General features: G+C 49.3%; 1 protein-coding gene across 1 annotated transcript; it reads left to right on the top strand.

Annotated features, from left to right (window-relative positions):
* The first annotated feature begins 7,368 nt into the window (after nucleotides 1–7,368).
* LYPD5 (LY6/PLAUR domain containing 5) lies at nucleotides 7,369–11,269 on the top strand. The gene is made up of 4 exons (XM_050771201.1): nucleotides 7,369–7,692; nucleotides 8,408–8,584; nucleotides 8,796–8,942; nucleotides 9,498–11,269. Exons 1-4 carry the CDS (start codon nucleotides 7,476–7,478, stop codon nucleotides 9,731–9,733), a joined length of 777 nt encoding a protein of 258 aa, XP_050627158.1. The 5' UTR covers nucleotides 7,369–7,475; the 3' UTR covers nucleotides 9,734–11,269.
* The last annotated feature ends 2,714 nt before the right edge of the window (nucleotides 11,270–13,983 follow it).

Genomic DNA, 13,983 nt, shown 5'->3' with positions numbered 1-13,983 from the left:
AGCCCCTTGGACGTTGCCTCAGCTGACCAGAACCCACAAGCCCAGTACCAGACCTCCCCCTGGGGTGCACTGAACCCTTGTTTTGACTGAATCAGGACCCAATCTCGCCCTCTGCTCAAAATCCAGCTTCCTTTGCCTCCTTTTCGCAGCTGTTGATCCCAAGGTCCTGCACACTAATCTCAGCCTCACAATCTGCCTCCCAGGAGAGCCCAGCCTGCAACAACACAGGTGAGCACAGCTATCATACATTATTTGAAAATGAGAGGGTGGGCCGGGCGCGTTGGCTTACACCTGTAATCCCAACACTTTGGGAGGCTGAGGCGGGCGATCACCTGAAGTCAGGAGGAGTTCAAGACCAGCCTGGCCAACATGGTGAAACCCTGTCACTACTAAAAATACAAAAATTAGCTGGGCATGGTGGCAGTTGCCTGTAAATTTAGCTACTACTCAGGAGGCTGAGGCAGGAGAATCGCTTGAACCTGGGAGACAGAGGTTGCAGTGAGCTGAGATCTCACCATTGCACTCCAGCCTAGGCAACACGAGTGAAACTCTGCCAAAAAAAAAAAAAAAAAAGAAGAAAAGAAAGAAAATGAGATGAGGGGCAGTTCCATAAGAGTGTGCAACATTCAAAATTATTTGATGTAATAACCAAAAAAAATTCAAAGCAGGGTCCCAAACAGATATTTGTACAGCCATATTCATAACAGCATCACTCACAATAGCCCAGAGGCGAAACACCCCCAGTGTCCATTGATGGATGGATGAATGAATAAATAGAATGTGGTATATCCACACAATGGGATATTGTTCAGCCTTTAAAAGGAAGGCAATTCTGACACATGCTGCATACAACATGGTTGTACCTTGGGGACATTATGCTAAATGAAATAAGCCAGTTACTAAAGGACAAGTACTATATGACTTCACTTATATGAGTTATCCAGAGCAGTGGTCCCCGACCTCTTGGGCACCAGGGACCGATTGTGTGGAAGACAATTTTTCCATGGACCGGGGGGGGTTGAGGAGGGTTTCAGATGATTCAGGAGCATTACATTTATTGTGCATTTTATTTATATTATTATTACATTGTAATATATGATGAAATAATTATACAAGTCACCATAATGTAGAATCAGTGAGAGCCCTGAGCTTGTTGGGTTTGTTTTGTTTTGTTTTGTTTTGTTGAGACAGAGTCTTGCTGTGTCGCCCAGGCTGTACTGCAGTGGTGTGATCTTAGCTCATCACAAGCTTCCGCCTTCTGGGTTCAAGGATTCTCTTGCCTCAGCTTCCTGAGTAGCTAAGATTACAGGCGCACCCACTATGCCCAGCTAATTTTTATATTTTTAGTAGAGATGGGGTTTTACCATGTTGACCAGGTTGATCTTGAACTCCCGACCTCAAGTGATCCTCCTGCTTCAGCCTCCCAAAGTGCTGGGATTACAGATGTGAGCCACCACGCCCGACCCACTGAGCTTGTTTTCCTGTCAGTAGATGGTCCCATCTAGGGGTGGTAGGAGACAGTGACAGATCATCAGGCATTAGAGTCTCATAAGGAATGCACAGCCTAGACCCCTTGCATGCGCAGTTCGCGATAGGGTTCACGCTCCTATGAGAATCTAAGTCACTGATCTGACAGGAGACAGAGCTCAGCTGGTAGTACAAGTAATGGGGAGAGGCTGTAAGTACAGATGAGTTTTCCCTGCCTTGCCCAATGCTCACCTCTTGCTGTGCACCCCATTCCTAACAGGTACTGGTACCAGGCCCGGGGGTTGGGGATCCCTGATCTAGAGTAGTCAAATTCACAGAAACAAAGTAGAATGGTGCTTGCCAGGGAGTGTGGGGAGGAGGGATAGAAGAAAGGAGAGTTGTTTGATGGGTAAACAGTTTCAGTTTTGCAAGATGAAAAGTTCTGGATATTGATTGCACAACATGAATACACCTGATACTACTGAACTGTAAAAGAAAATTAAGATCTGATTTGAAAGAAAGAAATATTGATGCTGCAGGAAGAATGTATGTGAAAACAACAAAAGAGGCCGCGTGTGGTGGCTCACACCTGTAATACCAACACCTTGGGAGGCCGAGGAGGGTGGATCACCTGAGGTCAGGAGTTCGAGAGCAGCCTGGCCAACATGGTGAAACCCTGTGTCTCCTAAAAATACAAAAATTAGCCAGGCATGGTGGCAGGCACCTGTGATCCCAGCTACTTGGGAGACTAAGGCAGGAGAATCACTTGAACCTGGGAGGCGGAGGTTCCAGTGAGCCAAGATGGTGCCACTGCACTCCAGCTTGGGCGACAGAGTGAGACTGGGTCTCAAAAAATAAAAATAACAAAATAACAAAGGAATATATTGGCACACAATCTGGATGATCCAATTTTTGACAAGGTAATGACTAGAGTTCCAAAAGAAAATTCACAATTCTGATAATGTTTGGAAGAACATTCATGCAGAACATGAAGATTGGAAGCAAGGGATGACCCACGTTATTTAGGGAATAATATCTTAAAACGCATTACAATTATGACTTGTTTGATTAATGGAATCATTTCAAATAAGGCAAGAAATACTAAATACTTCTCAACTATTTGGGCCACAAAGCCTAGAAGCTACCCACATTTAGTAAACTGCTTATGAAAATCAAATATGGACGGCTGGGCGCGGTGGCTCAAGCCTGTAATCCCAGCACTTTGGGAGGCCGAGATGGGCGGATCACAAGGTCAGGAGATCGAGACCATCCTGGCTAACACGGTAAAACCCCGTCTCTACTAAAAATACAAAAAACTAGCCGGGCGAGGTGGTGGGCGCCTGTAGTCCCAGCTACTCGGGAGGCTGAGGCAGGAGAATGGCGTAAACCCGGGAAGCGGAGCTTGCAGTGAGCTGAGATCCGGCCACTGCACTCCAGCCTGGGCGACAGAGCGAGACTCCGTCTCAAAAAAAAAAAAAAAAAAAAAAGAAAATCAAATATGGAAAAAAATTTTTGAGAGGCAAGATGTTTGCAAACATGATTGGAAATGGAACCATGCGTGGAAACTGATGGAATGCAACAGAAGATCCTTGAGAACATTCTAAGGCATTCAAAATTCTAAGGCATTCAACAGACTCGTGAACACTCACACACCAGGCAGATGAGGACAGCCAGACGGATGCTCCCAAAAGGTACGGGGAGCTGACACTTCAAAGTCTCCAAAAGCACCTGAAGGATACCAGAATCAAAAGTGCACACAGCACTCACATACTCACACACTCACCAGACTGGTTGGCCTACCCTGTAAGCCTCAATCCTTGAAACTGAAAACTGCTGTGAAGACCTCCAATGCCTTCACCTTCCACGGGGACTTCAGAAAACCCATCCTCCTTCCTGGCCAGACTCCACTCTCCAGAGACACTGAGCACAACCTTGCCCTGGTCTGGATAGACCCCCACTTAGAGCCTGGGGCAGAAACTGGAGAATCAGGAAGGAAGAATAATTTGGATGCAAAACAGGTTCTGGGAAGTGAGGCCTGATGGGAAGAGGAGGGATTTGGCAAGATAAGGGTAAGGTTGGACATAGCCTGGTGAGTGTTCACAGTGGCTGCTGTCAAAGAAGAATTACACAGGCAAGGGAGACTTTATTCAAGGTGAGCAATAGGGAAAGAGACTGAACTCGACTCCACTGAAACAAACATGCTAGGGTGTTTAAGCCCTAGGTAAGTTAATGGAAAAGTACTGGAGGACAATAGGGGCAGGTGGGTCAATGGGATGTGTCCATCACATGGAGTTATTCCTGAGTCTGAAAACGTTTTTCTCTGTGATTGGGCCATCTGGGTTTCCTGATTGTCAGTTATCAAAGTGAGGCTCCTACCCTCGCACAGAGACTCGGAGATAGGGTTGCTGTCTCCCTTGATGATTTCAAAGGGATAATTCCCAGGTCCTTGAAAAAGACATTCCTGGGTTGTAACACTGGCAAGAGACCAGGAGATTTGCCTGCATTTCAAATGGGCAGAGAAGGTCAGGCGCGGTGGCTCACATCTGTAATCCCAACAATTCGGGAGGCTGAGGCGGACAGATCACTTGAGGTCAGGAGTTCGTGACCAGCCTGGTCAACATGCTGAAACTCCGTCTCTACTAAAAATACAAAAATTAGCTAGGCATGGTGGCACATGCCTGTTATCCCAGCTATTCGGGAGGCTGAGGCAGGAAAATCACTTGAACCCGGGAGGCAGAACTTGCAGTGAGCTGAGATCACGCCACTGCCTAGCCTGGGCAACAGAGTGAGAGTCCGTCTCAAAAAAAAAAAAAAAAAAAGTGGGGTGTGGGGGTGTAGGGGGAGCAAAGAAAGAATCTGCAATTATATTTGGCCCTCTGTGTCCATGGGGTTTTGCATCCACAGGTTCTACCTCCACGGATTCAGTCAACTTTGGATAAAAAATATTTTGAAACCAAAAAACAAAAAAAAACATAGAAATAGAAAACAATATGACATAACAACGATTTGCATATTGTTTATATTAGCTAATATAAGTAATATAGAGATAATTTAAAGTATACAGGAGGGTGCACATAGCTTGTATGAAAATACTACACCATTTTATATCAGGGACTTGAGCATCCTTGGATTTTGTTATCAATAAGAGCTCTGGAACCAATACCCTGCAGGTACTGAGGGATGACTGCACAAGTTTTCTAAAGTAAGTGCTCTACAAAAAGTGTGATCCGGGGCCGAGAGTCAGGAAGAAACCTGTCTAAAGTTTAGTCGATCTGAGGAGACCATTAAGGCTCTTTTGGTCACCAGCGTTACATGGACTCTGCCATCCATATGTGGGTCTGAGATTCTGGGTGTCTGCACATGACTGCACCTACTCTGTGGCTAGTGGATGAGCCCGATCCAGTAGGCAGCATCTCCAAGCAGCAAGAAGTGAGACAAACCAGCAGGTGCTAACCTGGGGTCTCTGCTCCAGCACCACCTACCTGCTGGGGCCTCCCCTGGACCTCCTCATCTGCTGAGTGTCTGAGCATCCACATGGGTCTGTCTGTGTCCTCGGGGGACAGTGTCCCTCTGGTTGTCTGCTGTATCTCCATCTTCCTGATTTCATTCATTTAATAAATGTTTCTGAAACACCTTGGGGGCATGTCATGTCTATCACGGTGACCCTCTTCACCTCTGGTTTGTCTGTGTGACTACACAGTCACATCTGTTCACACCAGGCTGTCTGTCTTTCTGCATCTCATGTGTAATTGCTTCCTCAAAGGCACGCTCTCTCTCTCTCTCTCTCTCTCTCTCTCTGTTTCTCTTTTGTGTCTATCTCCCCCTGCTTGTCTCTTGGTGCCTCTCTGTTTGTTTGTGTCTTCATTCATTGATTCATTTGTTCACTCATACAAAAATATCTCAGACATTCCTGGAGGCCCCCGAAGAGTTCACAGCCTGTTGGGGAGACAGACGCTAGCCCAGCCTAGTTTGATCAGGGCTGGGAGACAGGGAGGTATTGGAGGCTGAGGATGTGTGGATGAGTGGGGAGTTAGGGGTCAGAGAAGTCTTAGAGGAGGGGACGATGAATGTGTCTTTGGGTGTGGAGAAGTGGCCCCAGGATTGGAAGCTGTGTGGGTGGTGTGTGTTGGGGTAGGGGGAGGGAAGGGAAGTCAAAAGGCCATATGTGCCACCCTCAGATTAGAGCAGGGTGTTGGGAGGGGTGTAGGAAGAAGGCCAGCAAGACACCAATCATTCAAAATTAAGGGTTCCAGACTTCTAGTTCCCTCCTCCCTCAGACCCAGAAGTGCAGGCCTCCAGCAACTGAGGATCACCCTGGTTCCATCACGATTACCTAGGAAGAGACCCGCCCACATAGGGAGGGTGTGATGGAGAAATACTGGCCAGGCAGGGTGGCCGGGATGCTTAGGACTCAGTAGGGAGAACCAGCCAGGCAGCACATCACAGCGGGAGGAGCTGTCCCAGGTGGCGCAGCTCAGCAATGGCAATGGGGGTCCCCAGAGTCATTCTGCTCTACCTCTTTGGGGCTGCACTCTGCCTGACAGGTACCCAAACTTCTGAATCCAGTAGTGAGAAGGGGCTGGGGGCCTGGACTCCTGGATCTGAGGGAAGAGGGACTGGGAGCTTGGACTCCTGGGTCTGAGGGAGGAGGGGGTTGGGGGTCTGGACTTCTGGGTCTGAGGGAGGAGGGGGCTGGGGGCCTGGACTCCTGGGTCTGAGGGAGGAGGGGGCTGGGGGCCTGCACTCCTGGGTCTTGGTGGGCGGGAGCCTGGAGACTATGTCATCTTCATTTCTCTTCCCTGTCTTCGTTCTTCTCCCATCAGTCATTTTTCCTGGTGTCTCTCTTCCCACCATCCCAGCCTTTCTTCTCTTCCTTGCCCAACCCCCAATTCAAAGGTATTTCCAGGGAGCCCTTAGGACTCTTTCCAGAAATGGCAGGAACCCTGGCTTCATCTTCCGGCAACCTCTACCCCATTGTGGGCTAGGACAGGAACATACTCATTTCAGAATGGAAGTGGTTACAAAGACAGGGAATTAGAAAGGTAGAAAGGAGGCTATTCCTACATACAACTAAATCTGTGTGTTTCTGCTCCTCAATGGGGAGAGTTTGATTTCTGTATGTGTCCACGTGCAGCACGTCCTGTGGGTCTCTGTGCTTGTGTGTGTTTCTCTGCATAGGTTTCAAAGTCTTAGTCTGAGCAAATGCTTTTGTGGGTCTGTTTCTGAGTTTGCTTTCTTTGTAAAAGAGATACGTGTGTAATTTTGTGTATCTGGGTCTGTGTTTATGTATTTCTGTGATTTGTAGGCCTATATTTATCTCTATGTCTATGTGCTCAGTATTTCTGTGATTTGGGACCTCTCTGGGTATGGTTTTCCGTGCATCTGGTCCCTCTCTGTGTTGATATGATTATCACACATGCACAAGCATCCTCACAGACACACGCTTTGGTGTCTGTGTGATTTTCCATGTGTGAAGTGCTGTGCCTTAGTTAGGGGGATTTATATTGCAGGGACTAGGGGCATACTTGTTTCATGTGGGAATGTAAAACTCTGCCTGGGTGCATTCAGGATATTCTGTGTATATTTGTGAGACCTGGATGAACGTGTGTATATGTTGTTATTGTGTGTTTATGTCAGTGTTGTGTGTTGCTGGGGCCGATGCGTGGGTTTGCAGGGCCCTACAGGATCACACGTCACTCTGCCTGTCCTGGAGTGCACGTTGCCCATCAGGGGTCACTTACTGTGCTGTCCACATTGTGAGTTAAGTGTGGGGAAGGATGGGCAGAGTGAGAATGAATCACTTTTCCTTCCTATTCTAAATCATAGATCGGGAGCGGGCTTCCTGGAGGAGGGTGGAGACCTGGAGCGGCCTGGAGGGAAAAAAACTGGACTGTCAGCTGCAGAGAAGTCATTACTGTGCCATGAGACAGACACAGCTGTGACCAGCTGCAATAGCAGCACCTGGTCTCTCAAGGCGCGGCTTCCCTGGGAGCAGAGGGGCCAGGCCCATGTGCCTGTCATTGACTGGGTGGAGCTCTGAGTTCCTGGGACAGGCTCACAGTGGCCCTACTGACTCCGCTATGTCCCTCTCCCCAGGGTCCCAAGGCCTGCAGTGCTACAGTTTTGAGCACACCTACTTTGGCCCCTTTGACCTCAGGGCCATGAAGCTGGCCAGCATCTCCTGTCCTCACGAGTGTTTTGAGGCTATCCTGTCTCTGGACACCGGTGAGGAGTGGGAACAGGGGGACAGGGATGAGAGATTAGGGAGGAAAAAGGCGGGAGAAGGGAGAAGAAGGGGAGGGGAATTGGGCAGAAGATGAAAAGATAAAGATAGAAAGATGGGGAGGGAGAGGAAGAAGAGGAGAAAGAGAAAGAAAAGGGTGGATGAGGGCTGGGTCGGTGGCTCAGGCCTGTAATCCTAGCACTTTGGGAGGCAAGCTGGTGGATCACGAAGTCAGGAGTTTGAGACCAGCCTAGCCAACAAGACGAAACCCCGTCTCTACTAAAAACACAAAAAAATTAGCGGGGCGTGGTGGCGGGCGCCTGAAATCCCAGCTACTCGGGAGGCTGAGGCATGAGAATCGCTTGAACCCGGGAGGCAGAGGTTACAGTGAGCCAAGATCGCGCCACTGCACTCCAGCCTGGCGACACAGCGAGACTCCGTCCCCTGCCCCACAAAAGAAGAAGTGGATGAGGGACGAGATGAACAGTGTGGGGAGGAGACAATGAGGAAGCAAGGAAGAGAAGGTGGGAGAGGAGCACAGGAAGGAAGAGCGGAGGAAGAGAAGAACTCGGGGAAAAGGTCTGGGGGTGAGAGGAAGCAGGGAAGGAGGGAGAAGGTGTAGCTGAAAGCAAAAGGGTAGAGGGAGGAGGAAGAACGCTGAGACTGGAGAAAGAAGGGTTTCGGGAAGCAGAGCACGAGCCCCGATCCCGCCCCCAGGGTATCGCGCGCCGGTGACCCTGGTGCGGAAGGGCTGCTGGACCGGGCCGCCTGCCGGCCAGACGCAATCGAACCCCGACGCGCTGCCGCCAGACTACTCGGTGGTGCGCGGCTGCACAACTGACAAGTGCAACGCCCACCTTATGACTCATGACGCCCTCCCCAACCTGAGCCAAGGTGCGCGGGAGAGCGGGGCTGGGCTCCGGGCGGGACGATGAGAGGACGGGCAGCCTCGGGGAAGGCGTGGCCTCCGCTGAGCGCCTTCTCTTGGCGCGCTAGGATCCCAGCCCCCTAGACGTGCTAAAGCACGGGCTCTGGCGCAGTGCGCAGCCCGCACGACTGTGCCAGGATACCACTGCCTGAGTGTGCGTCTACCCTCTCTTGCCAGCACCCGACCCACCGACGCTCAGCGGCGCCGAGTGCTACGCCTGTATCGGGGTCCATCAGGATGACTGCGCTATCAGCAAGTCCCGACGGGTCCAGTGTCACCAGGACCAGACCGCCTGCTTCCAGGGCAATGGCAGAATGACAGTCGGTGAGGGGCTGAAAGGGTGGTAGGGCCTGGACAAGACATATGGAGGCAGGGCAACCATGAGGGTAGTGACACCAGACAGGCCCAACAGGGAGACATGGCCCTGCTCTGAGGTAGGAGGCAAGGCCCTGGTCTGAGGGAGGAGGCATGACCGTGGTCTGAGGGAAAAGGTTTGGCCCTGGTCTGAGGGAGGAGGCCATGTCCTGGTCTGAGGGAGGAGGCATGACCCTGGTCTGAGGGAGAAGGTTTGGCCCTGGTCTGAGGGAGGAGGCATGACCCTGATCTGAGGGAGGAGGCATGACCCTGGTCTGAGGGAGAAGGCCATGCCCTGATCTGAGGGAGGAAGCATAACCCTGGTCTGAGGGAGGAGGCATGGCCCTGGGGTCTGAGGGAAGAGGCATGGCCCTGGTCTGAGGGAGGAGGCCTGGCCCTGGTCTTAGGAGGAAAACCTGAAGCAAGTCTGAGGACCGAGGCATGGCCCTAGCCATCAAGGTGGAAGTTCAAGTGCAGCTGTCTCCCTCAGTTCTGACGGCTCCTCACTGCTCCGCCCACCCCCAGGCAATTTCTCAGTCCCTGTGTACATCAGAACCTGCCACCGGCCCTCCTGCACCACTGAGGGCACCACCAGCCCCTGGACAGCCATCGACCTCCAGGGCTCCTGCTGTGAGGGGCACCTCTGCAACAGGAAATCCATGATCCAGCCCTTCAACAGTGCTTTGGCCACCACCCCTCCCCGAGCAGTACAGGTCCTGGCCCTGCTCCTCCCCATCCTCCTGCTGGTGGGGCTCTCATAGACTGTCCCTCCAGGATGCTGGGGACAGGATTCACACACCTCCTTCTTGCTGCTTCAGCCCCTATCACATAGCTCACTGGAAAATGATGTTAAAATAAGAATTACACTCCTGTCCCTCTGGCCTTTCATCTCTCCCTCCCTCGTGCCCCCCAACCTGGTCAACAGGACTGGAAGAAACTGGACACAGTCACCAGCATCCCAGGGGAGGGCAAAACAGCCATGTCCTGCCCTGATGAAGAGCAATTCTCATCACAGCTGTTACTTACTGAGCACCAGGCACCCCATAACACGGCTTCCTGTGCTCTCCCTCCAGAGCTTTTCGCAGCTCTAGGAGGGAGCTATACAATGATGTCTTTATTAGTGTCATCATGAGAGGCCCAATAAGCAGTATGCCCTAACCGTTAGTAGGCCAGCCTGTGGAGGTAAGCTGCATGGGTTCACATCCCAGCTCTGCCATTCAGCCCACAGAGACCATGAGCAAGTTACTTAAGCCAGGCTCTGGAGCTAAGCTGCATGGGTTCAAATCCCAGCTCCACCATTCAGCCTGCAGAGACCATGGACGAGTTACTTGAACTCTCTGTGCCAATATTTTCTCACCTATAAGGTGGAGGTGAAAATAAACTCTATAAATCATGACAAGAACTGCTTCACAGTAGTTGTGGTGAGGATTCAACAAGATTAACATTTAGTACTGGGACACAGCAGTGGCCCAGTATAAGCGGGCTGCTGTCATAAGCTCTAAGTCACAGGTCAACAAACTGAAAGGCAAAAGCACTTGGTTGAGCTTGTGTATCTAGTGAGTAGAGAATCAAGAACCAGATTCCCAGCCCCATGAACTGCTAAGCAACACCACCTCCCAAACACATGAGTGCCAATTAACTTCACAGAAAAACACAAAAGGCAAAGTTCAGCGAGGTGAAATTCTCCAAGCTGTAAAGATCAGGGAAGACTTCCTGGAGGAATTAACCCTTGAGCAAAATCCTAAAGGATCAATAGTAGCTGGCAAAAAGAAGCAAGAGGAAGGGCATTCTAGGTAGAGGAGACAGCCTGGACAAAGGTCTGAGGGAGGAAGGAACACAGGGTGTACAGGACACTTTCATAAGTGCATGAACTTCATAGAGATGGGATCCTTCAGCATGTTCTCTGTGCACATGCTTTACTATGTTCTTTCACATGCTTTTTGCCACTTGATCTTTCCAGCAACTCAGTGAGGGAAGCAAAAAAGTAAGTTGCATCCTGCTATTGTCTGAATGTTTGTGCTCCTCAAAATTCATCTTTTGAATCCTAATCACCAAAATGATGTTACTGGGAGGTGGTGAGATCATGAAGGTGGAGTCTCCATGAATAGGATTAGTGCCCTTATAAAAGAGGCCCCAGAGACCTGCCTTGCCCCTTCCACCACATGAGAACACAGCCAGCAGGTACCTATAAGCAAGAAAGTGGGGTCTCACCAGCCATCGAATCTGCTGGTGCATTGATTGTAGACTTCCCAGACTCCCGGAGCTGTGAGACATAAATTTCTGTTATGTGTAACCCATACAGTCTATGGTATTTTGTTACAGCAGCCTGAAGGGACTAAGACACGTTCCTGTTTTACAGACAAGATGCCCAAAGCACAATGAGAAAGCAATTTTCAGAGTAAGTGCATAGCAAGAGTAGCCTCCCGTATCTTCTCGCTCCATGTCAGCAAGCAGCCTTGGGGGAAGGTGGGCAATTCAGAAATGCTCTGCTCCTATGCTTCTGTAAGGCCAATATGACAAGGGCTTCAGCAGTCTTTACACCCTGACATACAAGGGGAAGCTGGCAGGGAACAAAAGTGGCAAAAATTCCCACCTTCAAGGAGCTAGCCTTTTTGATGGGCTAGCAATCCAAAGCAAACTTTGGATTTTGTTTGTGTATTTATTAGAGACAGGTCTCGCTCTATCCCAGGCTGTAGTGCAGTGGCACAATCAGCTCACTGAGGCCTCAATCTCCCAGGCTCAAGCAATCCTCCCACCTCAGCCTCCCTTGTAGCTGAAACTACAGGTGTGTGCCACCACACCCTGCTAATTTTTGTATTTTTTATAGAGATGGAGCCCCACTATGCTGCCCAGCCTAGTCTCAAATCCCTGGGCCCAAGCGATCCTCCTGCCTCAGCCTCCCAAAGTGCTGAGATTACAGGTGTGAGCCACCATATGCCCAGCCAGATTTTGGATTTTATTGCAAATGTGGTCTGAAGTTGGGATGGCCAGTTTGATGTGTCAACTTACCTAGGTGACAGTTTCAGTTATTCAATCAAACACTAATCAGTGTGTTGATGTGAGGATATTTTGTAGATGCGATTAAAGTTCATAATCAGTTGACTTTGAGGAAGGGAGATTGTTCTAGACAATTTGAGTAGGCCTGACTCAATCAGCTGAAAGGTCTTCGGAGCAGAGATGCGGCTTCTCTGAGGAAGAAAAAAAAAAAACTGCACCAACGGACAGCTGCTTCAGCCCATGTCTAAGATTCCAGCTTGCTCCTTCTGACCTGCCTAGCCCGGCCACATAAGCCAATTCTTTGCAATAAATATTGTATCATAGATCGTCTACTGCTTCTGTTTTTCTGGTTAATCCAAGGCTAATACAGAATGCGTTGGAGCCAGTGTGGTGGCTCATGCCTGTCATCCCAGCACTTTGGGAGGCTGAGGTGGGCAGACGACCTGAGGTCAGGAGTTCATGACTAGCCTGGCCAATATGGTGAAATCCCATCTCTACTAAAAATACAAAAATTAGCCGGGCGTGGTGGCATGGACCTGTAGTCCCAGCTACTCAGGAGGCTGAGGCAGGAGAATCGCTTGAACCCAGGAGGCAAATGTTGCAGTGAGCTAAGATCATGCCATTACATTCCATCCTGGGCAACAGACTGAAACTCTGTCTCAAAAAAAAAAAAAAAGTGTTGGAGAAGTAGAAGACTGCCATAATCATATATAGGTGTGTATATATATGTTGTATGTGTATATAATTATATGCACATATAATTACATGTAATATATGTTATATAACACTTTCATTGAGGCATAAAATATATACAATAAAATGCATAAATTGCAATTTTTCCATATGTACATACCTGAATAACCTCCACCTAGGTCAAGATGTAGAAAATTTACAGCCTATGTCCCCAGAGCCTCCCTCACAGCCCTTCAGAGTCAGTTTCCCACCCCAAAGATAACCATGACTCCAACTTCTATCATAGATCAATATTGCTTATTTTAAACTTCATACGAATGGAATCTACAGCATGTGCTCTTGTGTACGTGCTTTACATTTTAAAAGCTTCCCTGTGGCAAGAATAGAAGCTAGACCTGTGAGGTGGCTACTGTACTAGTCTAGGCAAGAGATGATGTACCCATGATGGCAGAGGTAGTGCGAGGAGTTGGAAAATGAATGGATTTTTAATTTAGCTGCTCCTTTACAGGTTGCAGGGAATAGATTTTATTAGTGGAGAAGACAGGACTTGCTGATATATTGGTTGAGGTGTACTTGAGATGACTCCTAGGTTTCAGCCTGAGGAACAACGTAAATAGGTTTCAGCCTGAGGAACAGGGGGAAAAAAAGAAATTGTTCAGCTTCATGGTAATCTTTTTTTTTTTTTTTTTGTTTAGACAGAGTCTTGCTCTGTCACCCAGGCTGGAGTACGGTGGCTCGATCTCGGCTCACTGCAAGCTTCACCTCCCAGGTTCAAGCGATTCTCCTGCTGCAGCTTCCTGAGCAGCTGGGATTACAGGCATGAGCCAACGCGTCTAGCTAATTTTTTTGTGTGTTTTTAGTAGAGATGGGGTTTCACCATGTTGGCCAGCCTAGTCTCAAACTCCTGACCTCAAGTGATCCGCCTGCCTCAGCCTCCCAAAGTGCTGGGATTACAGGTGTGAGCCATCACGCCCGGCCAGCTTCCTTATAATCTTATGGTGCCACAGTGATGATAAAGGCAGTCCGACATTGGCCGAGGGGTTGTTAGGCCGTGTATGACTGTACTTCTGAGACAGAAGATTCTCCCTGAGGTATGGTGGCCAGGGACTCCTGTGAGATGCAATACATGAGCAATTGGCAGTTCTTTGCCATGAGAGTGATTCAAAAACTTCTAAAAGCTTATACTTGACAGCTCTCACTAAGCAGGACAGGGGTGCACTGACTGTCTTAGAACTCATAGTATGGGGAGTCCAAGTGAAAATGTGGACTCAGCTATGTAGCTGCTTGGGTATCGCCACCCAGATGCCTTCGTGAGTGCTTA

Source organism: Macaca thibetana, chromosome 19 (assembly GCF_024542745.1).
Source record: "Macaca thibetana thibetana isolate TM-01 chromosome 19, ASM2454274v1, whole genome shotgun sequence".
Taxonomy (NCBI): Eukaryota; Metazoa; Chordata; class Mammalia; order Primates; family Cercopithecidae; genus Macaca; species Macaca thibetana.
Note: the sequence above shows the minus strand (reverse complement) of the source record. Positions and strands in the feature narration are given on the sequence as shown.

Coding starts and splice junctions, on each gene's coding strand:
- LYPD5 (XM_050771201.1), top strand. CDS start 7,476: ATGTGCCTGTCATTGACTGGGTGGAGCTCTGAGTTCCTGGGACAGGCT. Junction 7,693..8,407: donor TATCCTGTCTCTGGACACCG/GTGAGGAGTGGG, acceptor TCCCGCCCCCAG/GGTATCGCGCGCCGGTGACC. Junction 8,585..8,795: donor CCTCCCCAACCTGAGCCAAG/GTGCGCGGGAGA, acceptor CTCTCTTGCCAG/CACCCGACCCACCGACGCTC.